The sequence below is a fragment of the Myotis myotis genome, unplaced genomic scaffold, assembly GCF_014108235.1.
Source record: "Myotis myotis isolate mMyoMyo1 unplaced genomic scaffold, mMyoMyo1.p scaffold_m19_p_3, whole genome shotgun sequence".
NCBI classification, from domain to species: Eukaryota; Metazoa; Chordata; class Mammalia; order Chiroptera; family Vespertilionidae; genus Myotis; species Myotis myotis.
This window is the reverse complement of record NW_023416335.1, coordinates 201,919,705-201,944,159: the sequence shown is the minus strand read 5'-3', so window position 1 is coordinate 201,944,159 and position 24,455 is coordinate 201,919,705. Positions and strand designations below refer to the sequence as shown.

At 46.7% G+C, this 24,455-nt stretch overlaps 1 protein-coding gene across 2 annotated transcripts in view; it reads left to right on the top strand.

The window, feature by feature from the left end:
• NUAK1 (NUAK family kinase 1) overlaps positions 1 to 24,455 on the top strand; it is a 73,417-nt gene that overhangs the window by 42,891 nt on the left and 6,071 nt on the right. The window contains exons 3-6 of one of the 2 annotated variants that reach the window (XM_036297515.1): positions 5,305 to 5,456; positions 9,087 to 9,152; positions 21,093 to 21,212; positions 23,253 to 23,385. In XM_036297515.1, the coding sequence (XP_036153408.1) occupies positions 5,305 to 5,456; positions 9,087 to 9,152; positions 21,093 to 21,212; positions 23,253 to 23,385 (471 nt within the window). The remainder of the gene's footprint in view (positions 1 to 5,304; positions 5,457 to 9,086; positions 9,153 to 21,092; positions 21,213 to 23,252; positions 23,386 to 24,455) is intronic. The other variant, XM_036297516.1, reaches the window with a different exon arrangement.

Sequence of the window (24,455 nt, the reverse complement as noted above, 5' to 3'; positions counted from 1 at the left end):
ATACAGATGAGCATTAAAAGTCATGCATGAGAATGCTCGCAGCAGCACTGCTCATATTGACCCCCACCTTTCCAATGCAAATGTCTATATCAACTGTAGAATGGATAACTAAACCATGATGCATTCACAACATGGAGAACTCTACAAGCATGGGTGTGAACAGTCTTTGACTACATGGAATAGCATGGATTATTCTTACAAATATAATGTTGAGCTAATGAAGCCAGTCAAAAAAGAATATGTACTGCATGATTTCATTTTTAGAAAACTTGAAATGCCAAACTAATCTGTGCTATTAGCTTATATTTATGATATTCATGATATTGGTGGAGATATGTGTATACACACAAGCACACACACTTGGGGAGATGGGTAGTGACAGAAAGAGGCCCTGGGGGGTGTTTGCAGGGTGCTGGCCACATTGTTTCTTGATCTGAATGCTGATTTCCTATTTATGAAGTAGGAATAATATTAATACCTATCTCATAGGAGTGTTAGTATTAAATGTGAGAATCCAGGGCATGAGGTAATGGTTCAATAAATGTGAACTATTGTTATTCTGAATAAGCCTTCCGGGGAAGGAGCGATAGCTGTCTGGGGAGGCTCTGGAGAGAAGAGAGCCCTGGACTATTTCATAGGTCCAGGATCCTGGATGCTACCCTGTCCTTTGTTCCACGTTTTTATCATTCTTGGCGATGTCTGGTCACTTGTGTCTGACTCCTCCTCCCCAGAGCTCCCTGGGGCCTTCAAGGCCTCTGTGTTACATTCAAGGCCTGCTTCTTTCTCTTCTCTCTCTTTTTAAAAAAATTACCTTTATTGATTTCAGAGAGGGAGGGAGAGGGAGATAGAGAGAAGCATCAATGATAAGAGAGAATCATTGATCAGCTGCCTTCTGCAGGCCCTCCTGCTCTCCTGCACACCCCCTCCCCCAGCACCCCATCGAGCCTGCAATCCAGACCTATATCCTGACCTGGAATTGAACAGTAATCTCCTAGTTCATAGGTCAATGCTCAACCACAGCCACGCCTCTTGTCTTAATCCCTGGCACCCTGGTAGTTCTGCTCCTATTTCTGCCCTCTTTCACTTTTCCTTCTCAACCTTGTAAAGACTTCCTTTAGTATCCTCAATGCCATCCACAGAGTGGGTGCTTCATAAAAATTTGTTGTTGTGCTAAAACACAGATCTTCAGCACATGGACGTGGGCCCAGCGCTGTGGGCTGACTCCAGCCAAGCTAGGTTTCTATTCAGGGCTTTGATTTTCCTGGTGGGCCTAGCATGCCAGGGGCCATAGTTTTCCTTACCACTCTGGAGCCACTGGGCTTCTGGGTAAAACTGTCTGGCCAAGAGACACAGGCTTTCATTTTTCAGAAAGGAAACCCTTCCCAACTGGTGGAAAATAAGCTTTTGCTTAGTGACTAATAACATAAACACAGACAAGATTTCTGGGCTTATAAATAACCAGCTGTAAAAGTGCCCAAGGGAAGCAGCCCTTTTTGCCATAAGAATGGCCAAGAGCGGTCCTGTCACCTCACTGATAGTGGCCTGACTGTGGGCAAGGAGCCTTGGGCCGCGGGTGCGGAAGCCGGTCATTCTTTAGAACAGATTCCCAAGGCCTCGCTCTCATACATTATAAATCCCGGGCTGTTCTGGAAAAATAATAGTTGATCTATAAGGTTCTTTTTGCTTGAAAATACTCTGGTTCTGCAGCAGCCACAGCATGTTTTAAAGAGCTACGTTGGCGGGGAGAGAGAGAGGCAAGTCTTAGGGTTTTGTTTTGCCAGAAGCTGCCTAAGAGGCAGATGAAGTAATTACGAGAAGAGCTTCCATTTACTGAGTACTGGCCAAGGCACTGTACGGAGGATGCTGGGCCCGGCAGCTCACTGAATCCCACGTGACTGGGATCGTTAACCTTGCTTGACCGTTGAGGAAACCAAGGGTCAGAGGGTTTAGTGCATGTGAGTAACAGTACAGTGAATAATAGTGTAGAGTATGGAGTGTGTAGTCAGACCACGGGCTCAGGCCTGCCTTGGCCTCGTCCGAGCTCTGTGGCTATGGCAGTTACTAACCTCTCTACACCCAAGCTTTATCATCTGTTGAATGGGGGATACTCATAGGACCAAAGCCATAGGGCAGAATTCATGCAGAATGCTATTAGTCCAGTGCCTGCACATAGTAAACCTTCAGTAAGTGCTGCCTTTGTTAGGAAGGGCTCAAGAAGCTTCACGTATGGACACTGCATTGCCTTCTTGAAGAAGCATTGATGCTTCCAGTCTAGAACGGTTGTTTGCCTTTTGCTAATCTAGAGTTCCAGTGAGGGCCATGACCATGAGACTCCAGCTGTTTCCTGTGGGAGGGCTGAGGGTGGGGTTCCAGAGCCAGGCCTGGCCACTTGGACATTTTTCTCACCTGGCTGCCCCCCCCCCCCCCCCAGCTCTACCTGCAACAGTGAGGAGCTGATTTTATCAGTTGGGTATCATCTCATTCATCCAGTGTTTTCCACATTGGCTCCTGGGTAGTTCCTGGGGATTATAATAGGAATATTGAAATGACCATAGCAACCTGCAAAGCTCTTGAGTTAAAGAAACCAGATTCTCCAAGGGGCCATTCAGTCTTAACATTTTCCAAATTATGTTACCTCAGTTTGACCATGGAACCCCATTTGCCTCAGAATAGCTTTCAGGGCTAGTGCTCCATGGAACATGCATTTGGAACTGTTCCCCACACCCCTCCAAATGCAGCCAGCAGCCGGGCAAGAGTGATGGGAAATCAGGGAGGATGGGGATTTGGAACAAGGGGTGGCTGCTGATGTGGAACAGGTGGACAGGATTGGGATATACTTTAGAGGTAGGATCAGCAGGACTTAGGGATGCAATCTGCTTAGTAAAATATTTGGCATATTGAAGTGTGTTGAACTGAACTGCATTTATGTCTCCTTGATACCATGTCAGCCAGTTGGGAAAGGAAGAAGCCAGTGGCTGAAGCCACCCTTTGGTTTGCAGGGGGCACTGACCCACGCCTTCTGATAGACACTGAAGGGACCGCTGGCTTTGACCTTCAGTCTTTGGCATCAGACTTTTTGGGGTGTGAGGCTCCTTGTTTCTTTCCCTGTCAAGTACTTTCCTTCTCCTTCCTCCTCCCACCCCTTGTAAAATGAGGAAACGCTCTGCCCGCGTTTGGGAATATCACTCTCTCATTGTTGGAGCCTGAGCCATGCATCCTGAGGCAGCTTTTCCCGTTTCCAAAGTTTATTGTTAATGAAAAGTGCAAACCAGGCTGAAATCCCTGGCAGGAGCCGGAGCCGCAGGGTACACCGAGGCCAGCAGATGCAGGAGCAGCCAATTTTATCTGGCTGTTCTCACTCTCCTCCTCCTCTCTGCCCTCCTCCCCGCTTAGTTTTATCAGAGAGGTTTGGCTGGACTTGAAGGAGCCAAAAAGGACCGGAGGGGTCTGAGTTCCTAGCGGCAGTGACAAGGTGTGGGAGGACAGGGGACCCAGGCCTGGGCACATTCCAGTTTAATTCAGTCCTCCGTGTGTGTGCACGCTCGTGTGCGTGTGTGTGTTTGTGTGTGTGTGTGTGTGTGTGTGTGTGTGTGTGTGTGTGTGTGTAGTAGGCCCTGGGGGGTCCAATAATATTGATACGAATTGTAATAGCTAACATTGAGTGCATGCCGTAAGGACAGGCCTTGTTCTAAGCATTTAGCATACTACCACTTATCAATAAACTCTCCCAGCAGTTCTAAGAAGTACATCCTAATATTATGCACATTTTATAGTTGACTAAACTGAGGCACAGAGAGGGCAAGCAGCTTCCCCAGAGTCACACAGCAAGTAAGAGGCAGATCCAGGAATCCTACTTGCCAGTGTCTGGTTTCAAAACTGTAGTTTTTGTCTCAAAGTTCAGGCAGGCAGAGGAACTGGATATATAAACTAGCAAATAAATTCATGTAGTCTGAAAGTCCTATGATGCAAGTGCAGTAAAAAGCAGAAGGAAGGCATAGTGGAAGCCATATTTGAGTTCATTCTCAACTGATGAGTTAGAAGAGCATGGAAGTGGGAAACAGTTGTGTGTGTGTGTGTGTGTGTGTGTGTGTGAGAGAGAGGGAGGGAGAGAGAGAGAGAGAGAGAGAGAGAGAGAGAGAGAGAGAGAGAGAGAGAAGAAAACAGAAACAGCAAGGAGTCCTGCATTGGTGGGCATTGGGCATGTAGTGCCTTACTGGGATTGGTAGAAGCTGGTGAGATGGAGGAAGGTAGTCGGGGTCCTTCAGGGAGGGTCTTGGGTAGCCTAAAAAGGAGTGTTTTTATTTTATTTTTTATAAAATATCTCCTGGGAGTGAAGGTTTTCAAAAACAATTATTATTTTGTCTTTGCTCAAAGGGCATTTTATGTGAAACCCAAAATATGAAACAGCAGCAGAGTCCCTTTGGTTGAGGCAGTGCTGAGGACCAAAGCCTGTCCTTTGAGGCCTCCCCGAGCCTGGCGCTCAGGCATCTGCCTGGAACTCCAGGACCTCTGACGAGCAGAGTTTTGAACATATCGCTGTTTGAGAATATCAGGGTTGGGAGAGAAGCACTTAGTGATATTTAATTATTTACTACTAGAGGCCCAGGGCACGAAATTCTTGCAAGAACAGGCCTTCCTTCCCCCAGCTGCTGGCACTGGCTTCCCTCTGGCACCTGGGACTGGGGCTTCCCTCGCAGCCCTGGCATCGTCCAGAAGGTCATCTGGAAGGATGTCTGGTCTAATTAGCATATTAAGCTTTTATTATTATAGATGATTGTCCAGAATGCACTTATGAAGGTTTAATAAATATTAATTGAGCTCCTAGGCCAACTAGCACACCGGGTGCTGGGGATACATTAGTGAATGAACTGGAACCACCCTCATTTACAGTCTAACGGAGGAGACAAAATAAACAAATACAGACAGTTGTTGTGTGATAAGGCTAAGGGTCCACAGGATCATATAGGACCTGGTGAGCCACATTTGAAACTTTGGGTTTTATTTTGAGTGAGATGGAAAGTCTGGAAGGTTTTAAGCAAAGAGATGACAAGATCATCACCAACTTTGGGTCAGAGGAGCTTGGTAGGTCCTGGTAGCTAGTCCATATAAAATAGTTTGTCCAGTAACAATAGTGATGATATCGCCCACGTGGCTGGAAAACTCGCCCAACTCCTCGTGATGTTGAACGGCCCAACTTGTGTCCTTCCCGGTAGCTGTTTGCCCCGCCCCTCACTCAGTGACATCTCTGTTTGAGTGAGATTGCTGGATTAACAGGGTGTTTGTATATTGCTGCTCCCCCCACAGTGTTTGAGAACAAAGATAAGATTGTGATCATCATGGAGTACGCCAGCAAAGGGGAGCTGTATGATTTCATCAGCGAGAGGAGACGTCTCAGCGAGAGGGAGACCAGACACTTCTTCCGGCAGATCGTCTCGGCCGTTCACTATTGTCACAAGGTACCGGCCGGCCAGAGCGTTGGCCACAGATGGTGTCTATGGCATCACGTGTTTGTTTGTTTTCACATTATAAGGGTAATGTCTGTTCATTATAGTACTTATGGAGAATTTACAAAGTGAAAAGAAGAAAATTACCACCATCCATAATCCCAGAATCCAGCAATAACTCATTGTTGACATTTTTGTTTCTTTCTAATCTCCTTCCTCCTACTTTTAACATTTGTTTTTTATTTGAATTTTTTATTTAGAATGATTTTAGATTTACAGCAGAGTTTCCCAATAGTACAGAGAGTTGCCATATACCCCTGACTCAGCTAACCCTATGGTAATATCTTACCATAATACATTGCTGTAGTATGAATGTACCAACATTCATATGTTGCCATTAACACAACTTCAGGTTTTATTGGGATTTCACCAGTTTTTCCACCAATGGCCTTTCTCTGTTCCAGGAGTAATGCATTGCCTAATTTTTACAAAGTTTGTGTCGTATTTTTTCACTCAGTATTTTAATCTAAACATTTTCCTATGTTACTAAAAAGTCTCTGTAATTATTGTGATTGTTGGACATGTAGGCTGATGCCAGTTTCTGGTTATTACAAATAATGATCAACGTTTTTAGACGGTAACCTTTTCCTCTCATTTGAATAATTTGCTTAAGAGAAATTTTAGAAGTGGAATTCCTGCACCACAGGTTCTGAACCTTTCTCTGCTCTTGGTCCCTTTTGTTGCATTGATTGCTTCCAAAGGGGTGACACATAGATGTTCATGTACATCCTGTCACAATACATCCGATTGGATGTGCTCATCATACAGCCATGGGTTACCAGCCGTGGGCAAACTACGGCCCGCGGGCCGGATCCGGCCAGTTTGAAATGAATAAAACTAAAAAAAAAAAAAGACCGTACCCTTTTATGTAATGATGTTTACTTTGAATTTATATTAGTTCACACAAACACTCCATCCATGCTTTTGTTCCGGCCCTCCGGTCCAGTTTAAGAACCCATTGTGGCCCTTGAGTCAAAAAGTTTGCCCACCCCTGGGTTAGCCACTGTTGGCCTCTGGAGAAGGAAATGAAGTCCCCAGATAATTCCAAGCCACAGTCCAGCCATTAATGTTATTAATCATCTCATTTACCCCCCCCCCCCCCCCCCCCGAACTATCATACCTTGAACACTCATTCACTTTGAGGACAGCAGTGACTTGAATCCAACATGGCATACCAAATAGTCAGTTTCTTCACACAAATGATTGTAGTACAGGGTCCCCTGGTTTGCCAGGTATTCTGGTTCGTCAGTAGTGGCTCTGGGAGTGATTAGAAAATGATTATTCAGATCTAAAACCCGTAACCCAAGGTCCTGATTATTCAGATCATACGACAGTGTGTATTTTATCACCAGGCATCATCAAAAAGCATTGCAGATGGTACTTTTATTACTTGAAGTTTCTGCATACTAAGGGACTTTATTAGACTCATTCCATTGTGAAAAAGAGGAATGTAGCAGTGTAAACCGAACGACTCCCAATATTGAAAGCAAAGCAGAATTAGGTACCTTGTATTTCATATCTTTCATCGAGGAGCCTGATGTTGTGCATTTTTTTGAATTCAAAACACAACCTTGAAGGTTTGGATTAGAAAAAGTCTCAGAAAAATATATGTCCTTTTCTTCTCTCTGGTCAGTACTTTTGGAGATGTTAGGAACTGGCAAAAGGAAAGGAGAATAATAAAGAACCAATTGGAAAAAGGGGGATTCTGAACTGCTGGGGTCCAACCCCAGCAGGTCCAGGGCTCCCCAAAGGTGTGGATGGAGTCGGCGAAGAAGGAATGACACGGAGACAGCGTTCAGTTGATCAGCAGCCTAGCCAGGATCTCTAGCCAAGTTCTGGTCAGGATCTCCAGCGAAGTTCTGGTTAGGATCTCCAGCCAGGTTCTGTGTCCATGTTCTCTTGCTAGGTTCTCCAGCCAGGTTCTCCAGGTTCTCCAGCCAGGTTCTGTCACCAGGTTCTAGTCAGGTTCTCTTGCCATGTTCTATCCAGGTTCTGTAGCCAGGTTCTGTCTCTAGGTTCTTCAGCCAGGTTCTCTCGCTAGGTTCGGTCTCTAGGTTCTGTCTCCAGTTTCTGTCCAGGATCTTTTGCCATGTTCTCTCCAGCGAAGTTCTTCTGTTTCTAGGTTCTGTGTAGGTTCTGTGTCTAGGTTCTGTCTGTAGGTTCTGTGTCTAGGTTCTGTGGCCAGTTTCTGAGTCTAGGTTCTGAGTCCTGTTGTCTTGTTACATCTGTATTTATACCAGTTGATTCCAATCCTATCAATCTCTATTCCAAAGGTTAGGGCGTTTCTTATCTCCATTCCAGGGAGTAAAGATTATGTAGCTTAAGCATGATTGTTCGTAGTTAAAGTGATTAATTACCCGCCTGCCACTTAGTTAAGGGGTTTTATCCCCTCCCTAACTTCAGGGGAAAATCCCTACCTGGGGAAACAACCTTTCTCAGAGAGGTGACCTTGGTTAAAACACATAGTGCCAAGAAGGTGAGCAAACATATTAAGAACAGTATGCCATATATGCCAGGTCCCTTGAAACAGCAAGGATGGACCGGCTGCTGGCACTGAACTAAGAAAATCTTGACTGAAAGACAGAATTTCTAGGTAGTTCATGCGCTTAAAAGAGCAGCTTGGCTTGTAAATGTCCTTTATGCTGAATAATGTTAACAATTCTCTCCCTGCTGATTTTCTGCCCAGCCCGGAATAGTTGGTTCTTTCCGTTCCACTCCTCTTCCCATGCCCACCATGAAAAGATCACTGGGTTTTAAAAGAGAAGCGAGCACACCAGTTGTTACTGCTATAGATACAGGCCAACAGCCTATTGGCTGATGACTCTTTTCACCTGTTGGTGGGCTGACTGCTTGTCACTGCAGCTCAGCTCCCAGCCTTCCTAGAGCTTACCTGAATGGGTAGGTCATCCAGGGTGGCAGCGACCTGCCGACCTGCTGTGGTCAACCCAGTGGCGACAGTCTCACCAGCCTCCCCCACCTTCACCCTTTATCTGCATTGAGTCCCACCGAGCAGAAGGGGACTTTGAAAATCTTCCCTCCCAGTTGCCGAGGAAACACCCATGGTAGCAACTTGGTTATCCTCAGAACAGATTGAACCAGGCTTCTTTCCAGCATTGAGGAGGCAGGCAGGCAGGCAGACAGACAGACAGACAGACACGCAAGGTCTGGGAGCCCTGCATTCTGAGTCCCCAGCAGAGAAATCTGCTTCTTCCCTGGGAATCACATCACAGACAGACATGGTTTGCCGCCGCCTGGGACTGTGTGTTGCTTTCACACAGTGGAATGACATTCCGACAAAGGATCCCCCTGCTGTTTTACAGGCTCTGGGGGAGAACAGATTCCAGTCATTTTTCCCTTAACCACACAGCAAGTGACTAATGCTCTGCTGTCGCGGTCTCTGGCGGGAGCTGCATGACAGCGAGAGCAGCCCTGAAGGATGGAGGCGAAGACCACCGGGCTGGTGCATCTTTCATCTGTCAGATGCTTCCCTTTGCTCTGCCTCCTCCTTCCTCTCTCTCTCTCCCTCTCTTTCTCTCATCCCATCTGCTCCCATTCAATTCCCCGCCTGTCTTCTCATTTCAGAACGGTGTGGTCCACCGGGACTTGAAGCTGGAAAATATACTGCTCGATGACAACTGCAATATTAAGGTAAACCTCTTCCCTCGATGATTGATATGCAGGGCCTGGGGGTGGCATCTGGTGGGGGTTTAAGCTGCTCCAAACGACGGCTTAGAAATAAGGTGGCCACTTCCTTCCCCGGCAGGTGGGTGGGGAGCGTCACTGGGCTTGAGTCCTCAGTTCAAACTCCGTAAGCCATTTACCCATGTTCAGCTACATGCCAGACATTCTTCTTCATGCTGGGATAATTAGGTGACTAAAATACAGTCTCTGTCTTCAGCAAGTTCATGGTCTACAATCATTACAATCATTGCCATAAAAATACTTAGTACAATTACATGTACGTTACGTATTTCAAATCATCTTTGCCTGATATCATTTAAATTCGATCTTTACAAGAACCTTAGAAGATAGGTCCTCTTGTTTACATCATTTCCTAGCTAGAGACACTGCGACACAGAGAAGTTAAGTAACTTACCCAAGGTCACACAGTAGTAGGTAGTGGATTTGGGATTTGAACCCATGTCTTTCTGACTCATGAGCCCTCATTCGAGCCACTATGCTTGGTTTGCCTGCAGGGCCCCAAGTTACCTTAGAGCTGGGACACTTTCCCTGCCACTTGCTGTCACTCCCCTCCCCTCCACCCTTGAGACCTGCCTGGGACTGGGAAGCTGATGGAAAGGGAGGTGGTGTTCGCTGTTGGGAAGGAGCACCCTGTCTAGTGATGGAGTTTACTTTTACGGAGAGTATTATTGCTGGCTGCTGCTGGAGCTGGAGAAAGTGCTCCTGGCCAATAGGGTTCAAGTGCCTCCTGCAGAGCACTCGGGACGTCCCTTTGATCCCATTGGCAAAATAAGCAAATACGGTTTCAAAATAAACGGAGCTCACCGCGTGGGTTTCATTATGAAATGGCCTCAGTCCTCCTGGCACCGGGGGATCCCTCTAATTAGCCGCTGGTGACGTTAGTGCCTCCTCCCTGGCCCCAGGGCCAAGCCTGGGAATGACCTTGCATCGCCCTCTTTTGTTGTTGTTGTTGCTCTAAGTTGAGGGGGTGCATCACGGGGGACTCTTTCCTTGCTTGGAAGGATGGAGTTGCTTTGGCATCTGACCATCGTTAGTCATCATCATCCTTCGAGAGGCTCCTGGAAGCCACGTCCGGTGACATCTTGCTTTTGCGAGTGGCTGACTGTGGTCACATAGTTCTGTGTAGTCCTTAGAATGAGGAGAAAAGAGTTGGTCAGAGCAGCTTTCTCTAGGAGCAGGAAGTGAAATCTCCAGTTCTGCCGAGTGGCTGGAGAATTCGAGCAGGAGGCTAGATGCACAGTTGGGACACTCCATCCTGTGTGGCTTACTAGTTCCTTGACATTGGGCAATGCACTTCGCCCTGTTAACTAGAAAATGGGGTAACAGCAATGCCACAGGCTTGTTCGGAGGAGTAAGTGAGATCGTTTGCGTTTAGCTTTATACACTGCTGAGCACTGTGTAGTGAGCCAAGGTAAGAGCAGTGGCTTTGGAGGTGGCTCGCCTGGGTTTTGAATGGCAGCCCTGCCTGTTACTAATGGCAGTATTTTGGATAAATGACTTGCCTGCCTAAATCTCAGTCTCCTCATTTGTCCAGTAGGGTTGCCAGTCCATCTCTGATGATTGTTGTGGATTTGTTCACTTTTTCACTGAGTGTTTCCAGAGCAGTTACTGTGTGCCATGCCCTGTTCCCATTCCGGGGGAGGCAATGACAAACATGAGGATTTTAGACAACATATAGTCAAAGCACTTAGCACTTAACGCTTCATGTCCAAGGTGCCTACTTAAATGGGTGGCCCCTGGGGAGGAAACTGGACAGGACACCAGTTGCTTTGAAGGTACCTGTTGGTCAGGCCATGGCTAGAGAATTGGCTTCTGGTTTGAGGGACACATTCTAAGGGCTTGTGTCATCTACCCTGTTAACTTCCTCTGCAGATTCTTCCTCCCACCTGCCCCCAGAGCTCTCCAAACTAAATGTAGTCTTACAAGGCCTGGAATGTGAGCCTCTCACTTGGGGGTTGGGTTCTGTAGTACAATGTGACCTCTTGCTCCCATGATGTAGTCCCAGAAGTGATAAGGCACATAGCTTCCTAGGGAGTCATAGACTTGCCCAGAGGAAAAGAATGGTTAGAATTCTGAATGCAACTGAGCTGGGAACAATAGGCAGGAGCCCAGGAGAATAGCTCATTGGCATAAGCAATAGTGCCATGGTGTTGGGCCACCCAGTTCCCAGGACCAAGTCCTTCAATCTAGGATCCCTGTCCATTAGGTGGAGAAATTGCAGACATAGCACATTATAGAAATTAAGGTTTGGGTCATATCTTTTTCTTTAGGATTCTTTTTTTTTAAATATATTTTTATTGATTTCAGAGATGAAGGGAGAGAGAGATAAAGACATCAATGATGAGAGAGAATCATTGACTTGCTGCCTCCTGCACACCCCCGCCCCTTACTAGGGATCGAGCTGGCAACCCAGGCATGTACCCTGACCAGGAATCCAACCGTGACCTCCTGGTTCATAGGTTGATGCTCAACCACTGAGCCACATCAGCTGGGCTAGGATTCTTAATCCTTAAGATTTTTTTGTTTCTGGCATTTACTAAGGAAACACACACACACACACACACACACACACACACACACACACCTCCTGAACAGAAACTAAACCCTCCCATTCTCTGACACGAATCCTTCCTTCTGCTTATTCAAGGAATGCTGCTAGGATCTGAGACTCCTAAAGCTTGAAAGAACCTTGAGGGTCATTTCCAAACCCTTTGCTTTAATGATTATGGTCCAAAAAGTCCAACTGATGTGCCCAGGGTCAGACACAGTGTAGATGAAATTAGTGTGTCTTTGTTTCCCTGGAGTGTGGCACAGTGCTTGTCACACAGTAGGTGCTCTTAAGCTATTTGATTGGAGTGAAGGGATGACAGCCAGGATTAGAATTCAAATGTTTGACTTCCAGACAAATTCTCTTTTCATCATCTCACACCCACTTCCAAGGTTTTTAAAAATGTGTTTCAGCTGGTGTTGATTTGTCTTCCGGCTGGATATTCTCAGCTCTTCCCAAGTCAGCATTTTGCTGAAAACATATTTATGAAAGGGCACTTGTGATAAAGGCAGCAGGCAGAGACACATGGCTGCAAGCTGGGCTCCCAAGTTCAAGAGAGCCCATGTCATTGGTATCTGGACAAGGGGACCATTGACACTGATGGCTTCTTACCAGCCAATGGATTATGAACAGCGAGATGCCTCTGGAAGCCCCCTCATGTGTCTCTCTAAATGTGGGTGCATCCCCCCAATTCCAAAGGTAGAGGGGCTGTTGCTCAGGAAGCCTGTAAAAATGCTACTGGCTTAAACTTGTCACGTCGCTGCAGTTTCGGTGGGAGCCATGCAACTGTTCCTCGTCCCTTCCCTGCCTGATGTTGATTGGCAAAGAGCACATCTGGCATTGGGAATTACTTATCTGGCCAGTGCGAGAGGGTGTGGCTTCTAGAAATATTCACATAGTCGGTCAGCAGAAAGAATGAGAGCAATGTGCTTCTTTGGGTTGCATTCCGTACTCCAAGGAGAAGCATGTCTACCAAAATAGACACCCAGGATAGCATTAATTTGCAATTAATAAAAAAAAAAATAACGGGCCAGATTTCACATCCCATTCTCTGGGAGAATGGAACGCCGACAATTCCCATGGGAGGCTCCTGTAAAAAAACACACAAAAAAATGCCTTACAATGAGAAGAGGTCCAGGCACCAGGGTCAGCTGACCTCCTCAAAGAGGGCTGAGAATTTAGTGAGCTCCCAGGACTCAGAGTAGAGGGGCGGAGGGGAAATGGCCTGTTGCCCCTGATGACAATGGAAACTCAGCTGCTGGGGCTAAGAAAAGAAGCTTTGAATGGCTAGGGCTCAGGCGAGATAGAAGCCTCGGAGGCTTAAGAAGACCAAGGGGAGGCAGCTCAGCATCTGCGCCTCTGGGCTTTGAGTATATGAATGTGAGCGTGTGCATTCATGCGTTAATTAGTCCATTCATTTGTTGGCCTATCCATTTGTGTGGGTGTATACATATATATTCATGTGTGCTTGCATTCACTCATCCATTCCTGCACTTATGCATTCAGCAGACCCAATCTCTTCAATGGACAATATTTACTCAACCACAAATGTTTACTAAGTTCCTACTGGGTACCTGGCCCTGTGCTGGCTGCTGGGAATTTACTAGTGAGCCCGATGGCTGGGTTCCTGTGTTCTTGGAGCTCAGAATCTAGCAGGTAAACCATCGGTCATGTCGAGTCATGAGAAGGATACAGAGGGGAACGAGGACGATAGGTACCTGCCCTAATGGACTTAGAATTTTAGTTTGGGACAGAAGCAATAAACAGAAATATATAATGAAACTGTCCGGCAGTGAAGAAAATTCATTCAGGGTTAACTTAGAGAATGGCAGGTACTATTTTAGGGAGGGTGGTCAGAGAAGGCCCTTGCATAGGACTTGAACTCCTGAAATCTACCAAGCTTTCTCTGGATTCCTGTTCTTTGCACACATGGTTCCCTCCGCCTAGGATGCTCATCCCACTGCCCTTTGCCTATCTGTCCGTTGAGTCTCAGCTTGAACGCCTCTTCTCCCAGGAAGCCTTTTTAAAAAAAAAAAAAAAAAAAAAAATTATTGATTTTTCACAGAGAGGAGGGGAGAGGGATAGAGAGTTAGAAACATCAATGAGAAAGAAACATCGATCAGCTGCCTCCTGCACACTCCCCACTGGGGATGTGCCTGCAACCAAGGTACATGCCCTTGACTGGAATCGAACCTGAGACCCTTGAGTCCGCAGGCTGACGCTCTATCCACTGAGCCAAACCGGTGAAGGCCAGGAAGCCTTTTCTGATTCCTGTCCCTTGGCAGGACCAGGTGGCCCTGCTATTTGCCTCAGGGTGCCTTGTGTGATATGCTGTGGGAGTGCTGAGCAGGAAGTGGTGGGTCTGTTAGCTGGAGGGACCAGAAAGCCTTTGATTCAACTTGGTTTTTGAAGGACAGGTAGGAGTTCAACAGAAGGGAATGTGATGGTCTTTTAAGGTGAAGGAGCAGCAAATGCAAGAACAGGGCATGAAGGATATAAAAAAAAGCAACTTTTATCGAGTCCTTGCTAGAACCAGAGCCCAGAGCCAGACCTTCCACGTGCCTTCTTTCATTCGGACATTAGAATATCTCCACTGGGATGGGTCTGATTACTCCCAGTTTACAGATGAGGAGGTTCCCCCAGCTAAGAAGCCATGGGACTGGCTACAGCTAAGGGTCTTTGACTTTAAAGACCAGCCACTGGATAAATTCTAACCTTCACTGCTCCCACCCAGATTTGCCCTACATCCAAGAGAGCATCCTGGAGACACTTTTTGGCCCTTGCTTCAGGCCGCCTCCCCTGTCTGCAGCAGCTTGTGTCCAGCTGTCCCAGGGAGAGACTCTCCAGGCACAGGGATGCCTGAGTCACTGGAGCCGTGAGCTGGGACGGGTTGCTCAGTAGCATCCCGGGAGGCTGCTGCTTGGAGGAGCCCTGGGTGAAGAGCTTCCCCAGATCTCGTGGAATCAGTCATTTCCAGTCTCTCTCTTGAGGCGGTGTGGGCGTGGATCTTTTGAAGATGAAAGCCGACCCCGTTCTCTTCTGCTCACTTCCACTCCTTGCCTCCACTTCCTGACAACTCGGGAGGGAGGCTGTCATGGGGAAAGCCACGGCCGTGAACTCCTCGGCCGGAAAGGAGCTATGGAGTGTGGCTTCCCTGATGGGCTTTCTGTCTTCCTGAAGAGTTCCACAGGAAGCGGTTTCCTTCTCAGCCACCTGAGAGCAATCACTCTTCTTTATGTGGAGCTTTAAGCCAAAGCAGCTCTTCCTCCACGTCTCAGGCCAGCCATGGCTCCGCCCTGGGCCTCAGTTTCCTCATCTACAAAATGGGGTAGCGATGACACCCTCTCGTCGTAGTTGTTGTGACGATTTAATACGTTCATATAGGTAGTGCTCACGGAGCGGTGATTGGCCTGTAGCGATGCTGCTATTGTTGTTATTATTTATTGTTGTTACTATCTCATTTACCCTGATTTTGGTTTTCACAACATCACGTGGTTGGTGCAGTTGCTTTCCATTTTCCAGCTCAGGAAACGGAGACTCAGAGAGGTTGAAGTAGTAATTGCTCACATTTACTGCAGGCCATGTGAGGCATGGTTTCCATCTATCACTCATTTGATATTACAACAGTCCTGCAAAACAGGTTACATTATCATCATCCCCTATTGCAGTGGTTCTCAACCTTCTGGCCCTTTAAATACAGTTCCTCATGTTGTGACCCCCAACCATAAATTTATTTTCGTTGCTACTTCATAACTGTAATGTTGCTACTGTTATGAATCCTAATGTAAATATCTGATATGCAGGATGGTCTTAGGCGACCCCTGTGAAAGGGTCGTTCGACCACCAAAGGGGTCGCGACCCACAGGTTGAGAACCGCTGCCCTGTTGTATAGAGAAGAAACCCAAGTTCAGAGTGGCTAATGTTTGGGGAGTCCCCTGGAGATCTTGCTAAGATGCAACCTGACTCAGTAGGCCCGGAGTGGGTGGGGCCTGCAATTCTGTAACCGACCTGCTCCCAGCCAGTGCCCATGCTACTGGTCCTCAGACCTCAGTGGAGGAGGGAGGGGCTGAGGTGCCTAAGGTTCCAGCTGGGAAGAGTTGAGGCCGGGATTTGAACTCAAACACTCAAGCTCTCCATCCCTTACTCTTCCCCTCATGCAGCGCAGTCTCTCATGCTTATTTCTGAAATGAATCATGGCAGTTTCGTTGGCTGTTTGGTGGACAGCGGCATCGTGGCTTTCAGTCCTGTGTCTTGCCTGGCAAACAGTGTTAAGAAAACCAGATCATCAGCATTATCGTAACAGCTGTAATGTAGAGAGTTGTGGGAACCAGGGTTATTTCAGGGCTTCACATGTGGGTTCTCTGATCCTCACAACACCTTTATGCGGTGGGGCCTGTTATCATTCCCATTTTGCAGATGAGGAAATTGAGGAACTTGGCAGGCTCCACTGAGCACCTAGTAGTGCTAAGCCCAAGGTTAGCCCCAGGTTCTCCTGGCTTCTAAGCCTCTGATCTGCTCAGTCCACTGCATTTCCTCTTAGACACTGCAAATGACCATCAGACCATGGCTTACATTGTCATTGTCATCAGCATCCTTTCCCAGCAGTTAATCACCAGCAAGCTGATACTTCCTTTTTCATCAAGTGAGCTAACAGTGATTATTCATGTGATCTGAGGTTAATCCTTTTTTTTAAAATTTTTAAATCTGCTTTTTTTTTTCCTTTTAATCTTTATTATGGACAGTATTACCTATGCCCCCTCTTTCCCCCCATTGACCTCTTCTAGCCCGCCCACTTCCCCCACCCCAGGCCTTCGCCACCAGATTGTCTGTGTCCACGGGTTACGCTTATATGCATTCAAGTTCTTTGGTTGATCTCTTCCCATCCACCCACCTGATCCTTTTTTTAAATGGTAAAATACATGTAACATAAAGTTTACCATTTTTAGGTGTATGGTACAGTGGCATTAAGTATGCTCACATGGTCGTGCAACCATCACCACCGCCCTGTCTCTAGAACTTTTCTGTCTTCCCCAACTGAAACTCTGTATCCAGTGAAAAAAAACCACTTCCCAATCTCCCCCCTCCCCCACCCCACACCCCCACCCAGCCCCTGGAAACCATCATTTCACTTTCTGCCTCTACAAAGTTGACTACTCTGAGCCACATGTAAGTGGAATCCCATACTATTTATCCTTAGGCGTCTGGCTTGTTTCACTGACCACGGCGTCTTCTAGGCCCGCCCATGCTGTAGTGAGGTGAATTCTTCTGAAATGCGAACAATCCTTTCCTAGTTTATCTGACTCTGACTTCCATCCGGCAGGGCACACGTCTAGAAAGACTCGATAACAAAAACTCCAAACGTTAAAGACACGAGTGTTGACTTCCTCGCTTCCTGTTCAGAGTCCAGGCTGAACTGAACCCAGGGTGGGGACAGAGGGTGGTTCTGAACCAGCATGGGCCAGGGGAACAGTCCACAACCAGGAGAGAAGGGCAAAGCAGTTACCTTTCTCCAGAGGTGACCAGTGTGTCAGCAAAATACAACTTTAACAGGGGCCCAGATGCTTCCTTGGCGGAGTCACCCTCGATACACAACTGATGCTCTGGTGCAGAGAATGCACACAGATTGGGAGGAACCTGACGCTTGTGGGGTTGTCTCTCGTGCCTTCAGCAAGTTTGAAGTCCTCTGACCTCCACTTGCTTCACTTACAGAACCAGGGGTAGGATTAGCTCATCCCTTAAGGCTCTTTCAGGTTGAAACCATTTCGGAGATTGGGTTATTTTTGTTTTATTATGTTCAAAAATTGTTATTCCCCATGTTTTTAGCTTTTCCAAAATTTCTTAAAAAAATACTTTTTATTGATTTTTTGAGAGGAGAGGAAAGGAGAGAAATAGAGAGATAGAAACATCTATGAGAGAGAAACATCGATTGGCTGCCTCCTGCATGTCCCCTCGTGGGGATTGAGCCGACAACCAGGGCATGTGCCCTGACCGGTGACCTCTTGATTCCTGGGTCCATGCCCAACTGCTGAGCTGCACCAGCTGGGCCCAAATTTCCTTTCTTTCACTCTCTTCTTGGATTTTGACTTTCCCTAGTATCTCCTGTTGCTATTTTACTTAATATATTTAGTTCATTTCACTTTTAAAAATTATACTTATTTGAAATAGAAGCCTTATGTAATTCTCTTAAATGGAAATGGAATATCCTTTTGAGTATCATGAAGTTACTAAAGTTATCAACATGGATTTAAAGGTGGGAAGCAAATATTTATTGAGCTTCAACTCTGCACCAATTTCTGTTCTAAGTATTTTACATACATTATGGTATTTAATTTTCGCCATGACCCTGTGGGGGTAGACACTGTTCCTACCTCCATTTTACAGATGAGAAAACTGAGGCTTTGAGAAGTTTCATAACCAGTGGCCACTTGATGTAGGCTCCACAGGGCATGCGGTCTAGAGCCACAGCCCAAGTTTAAGTGGCTTAAGGTTTGAGAACGATGTGTGTGTGTGTGTGTGTGTGTGTGTGTGTGTGTGTATTAGTATTGCTTTTCCCCATTAAAGTGCCAAGAACATGGACTAATCTAGATCTCTATTCATCTTCTGTCAGCAGCCCTGACAGCTTTACTGGGAGAGGCTGATAAGCATCCGTCTGTGAGGATGGGAGTGGGTACAACATAAACACACTCTCAGAGGGCTGAAAAGAAAGCAAGGATGCCCAGGCTTGGAGAACTCCGCGTGTGAGTGTGTGCACGTGGGGTTTTGCACGCGGAGCTGGCGGGTGCCTCTCACACGTGTGTGTATCTGGAAGCTCACAGGTGCCCCGGGTGCCTCTGACATTGTGGGGTGGGAAGGAATGTATTGTCCGCAGGATGCACACTGTCTGGGACAGTTAGTTCTGCCTTAGTGGTCGGAGAGGACACAGTCTGCGACTTCTCGGTATATCCCAGGGCTGCAGCCATGTCATTCCTCTTCTGGTTGACAGGGCACACTTCATATAGCTTCCAACCAACTTCCTGTAAGCAAGCCAGGCAGGGGCCTTGATAAGAAAGTGGAATTCAGGGCAATTAAGTGCAATCTGAACCCCGAGAATGCGTTTTCTAAGGGTGGTTTTTCACCAGCTACTTGCAGTGACATTCCATTCATTCAGGACTGACTTCTATAAAATAGGCTTATTTGGGGGGCTGCATCAAAACAGAGCCCTAGCGGGTTTGCGGTCAGGCTGGGCATGTGGATCACTCAGGCTGTTTTTAAGCCTCCGGTGGAAATCAGCTTGGGGAGCGGCAGAAGCCCGCGGTGGCTCAGGCTGTAAGGCTGCGTGAAAGGCTGAGAGTGGAGTGAAATTTGCTGTTACCCGGGGCAGGAAGGCTCATGGTTGGAAACTTTACAGATATGGGTTTACATAGGTGCTTACTAGTTAGTTCACCTGAAATGAATAGCCTCGTCTCCCTAAACCTCATTTTTCTCATCTGTTAAATGTTTGGTTTTTTTTTTTTTTAATGTGGTAAAATATCCATAAAACAAAATTCACCATCTTAACTATTTTTAGATGTACAGTTCAGTGCCATGAAGTACATTCACATTCTTGTGTAAATGGGGTTTTGGGTAGGATTAGATTAGAGAGCGTAAAATGCTCAGAACAGTGGCTGATACTTAGAAGTTGTTCAGTAAGTGGAAACTAAGTTTATCATTATTCCTTTGTATTATCTGCTAATTATCTTGTGGTTTTCAAAATATACTGCTTATTCTAGTGAGAATTGTTTCTTGGGTACGAGCAGGTGCTAAGCAGTGCGTGATACAAAGATGAGGGGAAGATATGGAACCTCCCACCTGCCTCAGGGGACTTAAGTCTAACAGGCAAGGTGAATTCTTATATATATATATATATATATATATATATATATATATATATATATATACACACACACACACACACACACACATATACACACATATATGCACATATGCATATATGAACATTATATGTATATTTGTGATACATATGTGGAAAATATATATATATGGAAGAGTGCTGCCATAAATAGCAATAAATAAAACATTTAAACTCAAGGAACAGAGAATGGCTTCAAGGGCTGTGCGGTTAAAGAGCAGCAAGCTTAGGTAAAACATTTGCTTAGGACTATAAAGCACTTTTGCAGTCATGGTCTCATCTGGATGGATTTTTTTTCATTCTCACAATAATCGTGTGAGCTGGAACAGGATAGGGATCATGGATTCCCATTTTCTGGCGAGCAAACTGAGGCTTAGAGTAGCTAATGGACCTGCTCCATGTCACACAGATGGCTGAAATATGATTAAAAACTCATTTAACAAAACCCAGAGCCCTGAGTCCATTTCCTCTAGGGCAGTGGTTCTCAACCTTCTGGCCCTTTAAATACAGTTCCTCATGTTGTGACCCAACCATAAAATTATTTTCGTTGCTACTTCATAACTGTAATGTTGTTACTGTTATGAATCGTAATGTAAATATCTGATATGTAAGATGGTCTTAGGTAACCCCTGTGAAAGGGTCGTTCGACCGCCAAAGGGGTTGCGACCCACAGGTTGAGAACCACTGCTCTAGGGTCACCAGGTAGGCAAACTGCAGTTCTGATCAGCGTGTGGGCGGATAAAGAGGTGGTGGTGTCAGGTGCACAGGTAAGGGTTTTCCAAAGTGCGATGTGCACACGACCGTGGTGCAGTGTGATTAGGTAGGCCACAGATGAACACTTTTCAAACTAATACCAGGTGGTTATGCACTTCGGTGTTCATCAGAAACATCAAGCCTGTGATTTTGTGGATTTCTCAGGCAAATCTAAATGGAAGTGAAGATAGAACGTCCAGCCCTAGCCAGTTTGCTCAGTGGATAGAGCATTGGCCTGTGGACTGAAAAGTCCCGGGTTTGATTTCGGTCAAGGGCACATGCCTGGGTTGCGGGTTCGATCCCCAGTAGGGGGCGTGCAGGAGGCAGCCAATCAATGATTCTCTCTCATCATTGATATTTCTATCTCTCGCTCCCTCTTCCTTCCTCTCTGAAATCAATAAAAAAATATTTTTTTAAAAAAGAGCGTCCATGTAAGGAGTAATTTTAAGGAACAGAGCAGGTGTGTGCAGATGTGGCAGAACGTGTGCTGGATGCCAAGGACCGCCGCCGGGAGTCACGGGCCCAGTCGTGTTGACTGGTCCTTGTATGAAGACCCAGGGCTACAGAGAAAAGGGTGACTCGGCCGGCAGACCCCCCAGGTGCCCTCAGCTGCTCTAGTGCTGGGTCGTGCGAGTTGATCCAATGCAGACACTGACTGCGACGCTAACAAGCCCCCTGGATCTTCCTTTCTTTGTAGATTGCTGACTTTGGGCTTTCCAACCTGTACCAGAAGGACAAGTTCTTGCAAACGTTTTGTGGGAGCCCACTCTATGCGTCTCCTGAAATTGTCAATGGGAGGCCTTACCGAGGGCCAGAGGTGAGCAGGCTGCCTGATGTGTATGGCGGGGCGAGTGGGGGCTGGGGGTCTTGGGGGGGAGAAAAGGCCAGAGGGCAAAGAGCTTAATCCAGAAAATACTTTAAAAAATACCCCAACGAAATAAGCAAAGCAAACTTTTTCTTATATGATTATAAAAGCCATAACACACACCCACCTGGGAGAAAAATAGAAAAATCCAGAAAAGCCTAAAAGAGAAAATAAAGTTATCTGCAATCTACCCATAAAAGATAACCAGTTAATATTTTTGTGGCTTTTTAAAAGACCCTTTTCCATTGTCAATCTCTGCATTTCAAAAATTGAGTCGTGGCTTGTGTGGCTCAGTTGGTTGGGCATCGTTCTGAGCATCTAAATGTTTTCAGTCAGGGCAAGTGCCTGGGTTTCCGGTTCAGTCCCTGGTAGGGAGCCTGCAGGAGGCAACTGATCGATGCTCCACTTTCATACACATATTTCTCTCTGTCTCCCTCTCTCTTCCCTCTCTAAAAATCAATAAAAAAATCTTAAAAAATAATTGAGGTCCTTGTATATGTATATATGTGTGTGTGTGTGTATTTTATTAACATTATGACATTTTCTGAATTTGTTATTAAAAACATAGTTTTTAATGACAACACAAAGTTTTATTGTACGACTAAACATACTATAATTTAAACACTCCCCAAGATTTAGACAGATTACTTTCAGTTTTTCCTCATTAGAACAAAACAAGAAAACAAACAAACATCAAACCGAAAACTCCTTAGCTCTGGGAATGACTACCTTTTCGCAAATAAGTTTGACAGCCTGTATTTTTTGATTAAGGAAATACATTTTAATTGTATCTTTGAACTCATGAGCAATGCACGGCTCTACATGCCTAAGGCTTTTTGGGGCCGTGTGTTAGGTGGAAATGTTATTTTAAAAGCGGGTGGCTATTTTTTGTGAGTGGCTATTTTTCTTAAAAAAAAAAAAGATGGTTCTCTTTACAGAGAGATTTCATCCACTCAGTATTCTTTAAATAGCAGCTGTTCGCTGGGTTGAAATGTTTCCTTCCAAATATTTATCTGTTTGAGAGTGTTTGGGGCAGGGCTGGAGGCGGGAGAGAAGGATGCCAGCAGCCTCTGCCAGCGACAGTGCAGGGAAAGTCTTTCTGAAGCAAGAATGTAAGGGAGGAGCACAGGATTCCATTTACGAAACTGCAGAAACTCGACACTGTAAAGTTATCATAGACAATGAACGCCTCTTTGATCTTGGAGGATCTCTTTCCGAGGTTACAAGCTGGCAGCCTGTGAACCGGCCAGCAAGCGTGCTTTCTTTGGCCACATTTGTTTTTCTAAAAAAGAAAAAAAAAATATTGAACACACATTTAATAACTGGGAGATTTCACATATAAGTCTGGTTTCTGACTTCTCTTGAAAAAACCCAAAGGATCGAGCCGTGCGGGGTCTGTGTGTCGCCTTGAGGCGGCAATTAGCCAGGGGGGCTGCCTGCTTGAGATGGATGAATGGACTGTACGGTTTGTCTCTGTCCCCAGCACTCCACGTTGGTTCCCTGATTCTCTCTTGCTCCGTTCATGTTTGTGCCTGCCTGGCTCCTGTAAGCATTTGGGTTTGCCGCCCGATCCATTTGAAGGAAGGTACAGGAAGGAATGGATTCCTGGGTGAGAGAAGCCAAGAGCCCTGCGTCCCAGGCTTACCCTCCGTCACTGGGGAGAGGCCTCTCGAGAGAAACCATGGAGGTCTTTGTGCCTCAGTATTCTCATCTGTGAAGTGGGGGGCGGGTGAAAGTCATCCATCCCTACCTAGTTCACAAAGTTAGAGTGAGGATCAAAGAAGACTGGGACTGCGGGGGCTTGGTTTGAAGTGGAAATGCCCAGCTGCACTGCGTATCAGTTGTCAGGCTGCCATGGGAACCTGTCTGCCAGGTGCTAAACTCTGCTCCGGGGTCACTGGGGGTGGCTGCTCCCACGCTGTGATGCTAATGGTCTGGAAGGCATCCGGAATCGGCTTCCCAGCTCCTATATGTCCTGTCTCTCTGCTCCAGGTGGACAGCTGGGCCCTGGGCGTGTTGCTTTACACCCTGGTTTATGGAACAATGCCCTTCGATGGTTTCGATCACAAAAACCTCATTCGGCAGATCAGCAGCGGAGAGTACCGGGAGCCCACGCAGCCCTCAGGTGCGTGCTTGGAAGGGTCAGGGGTGGAGTGGGAGCTGCCCGAGCTCACACTTTCTGCTTCTGATTTAGCGTCTGAACGGAGTCTCCTGCTTTTCCTCTTTATTCCCTCCAGCTCTTTGCTTTCTGGCAGAGCTGGCTTGTGAGGCCGCTTTCCCGAATGAGAACTTCACAACAAGCCTTCTGCACGGCCGGAAGGCTCGGAGGAGTCCCGTTCACTCGCTGTGCGGACTTGGGCAGACCCCTCACCCTGTTTGGATTCAGTTTCTCCACTAAAAATTAAAAATTTGGAAGAGGTGTTTTTGGTGTCTTCTGGTCCAGGTAGACATACAGACCACCCTGACGAGACCGTCATGAGCGTGGCAACGGCCCCTTTTCACCACTGTGCCACCAGGGACACTGTTTCATGATCTGTGGCTGCATCAGGGCTCTGTCCCATCCCCCAAGCTACCATGTCACCGTATCGATCACCTGGGTTGGCTAGAGCTCTGCTGGCCTTGCTGGAAGGGGTTTCTCCTGCAGCTGTAACCGATGGCAGCGGGGCTGACTTGGGGACACTCCTTGTGGACTCTCTGTCCATGAGGTGCCTCCCCAGGCCTCTCAGTCTGGGAGGGAGCCTGCCCTTCTTACGTGGCAGCTCTGGGCTCTAAGAGAGAGGAAGAAGCAGCTGCCAGGCTTTCTTAATGTCTGTGTTGGAAGCCAGATAAAGTCCCTTCTGCTGTCTCCCGTTGGGCAAAGCCACCGAGGCCACAGGCTCTGCCTCTTGATGGGAGAGTGCCCTGCGTGTGGGGAAAGGGTGTGCCCAGGGGGCCATTATTATACAGTTAACACAGGCACTTCATATATGTATACATATATGTTCACCCATATATGGACACCCATAGGTGATTCTCATTATTCAGGTAGTGACGTTCTGTAACGTTGCTGTGAGCACTGGTTAGTGAGTCCCGGAGCGTTGCTCCTCAGCGAGACACAGGGCTCGATTCCTGTGAGCCTCTGAAGTCCCCGTGCTTTTGTCACTGAACAGTAGGTAACCTTGTTTTCAACAAACCTTATATGTTTCTGTTTAAAGA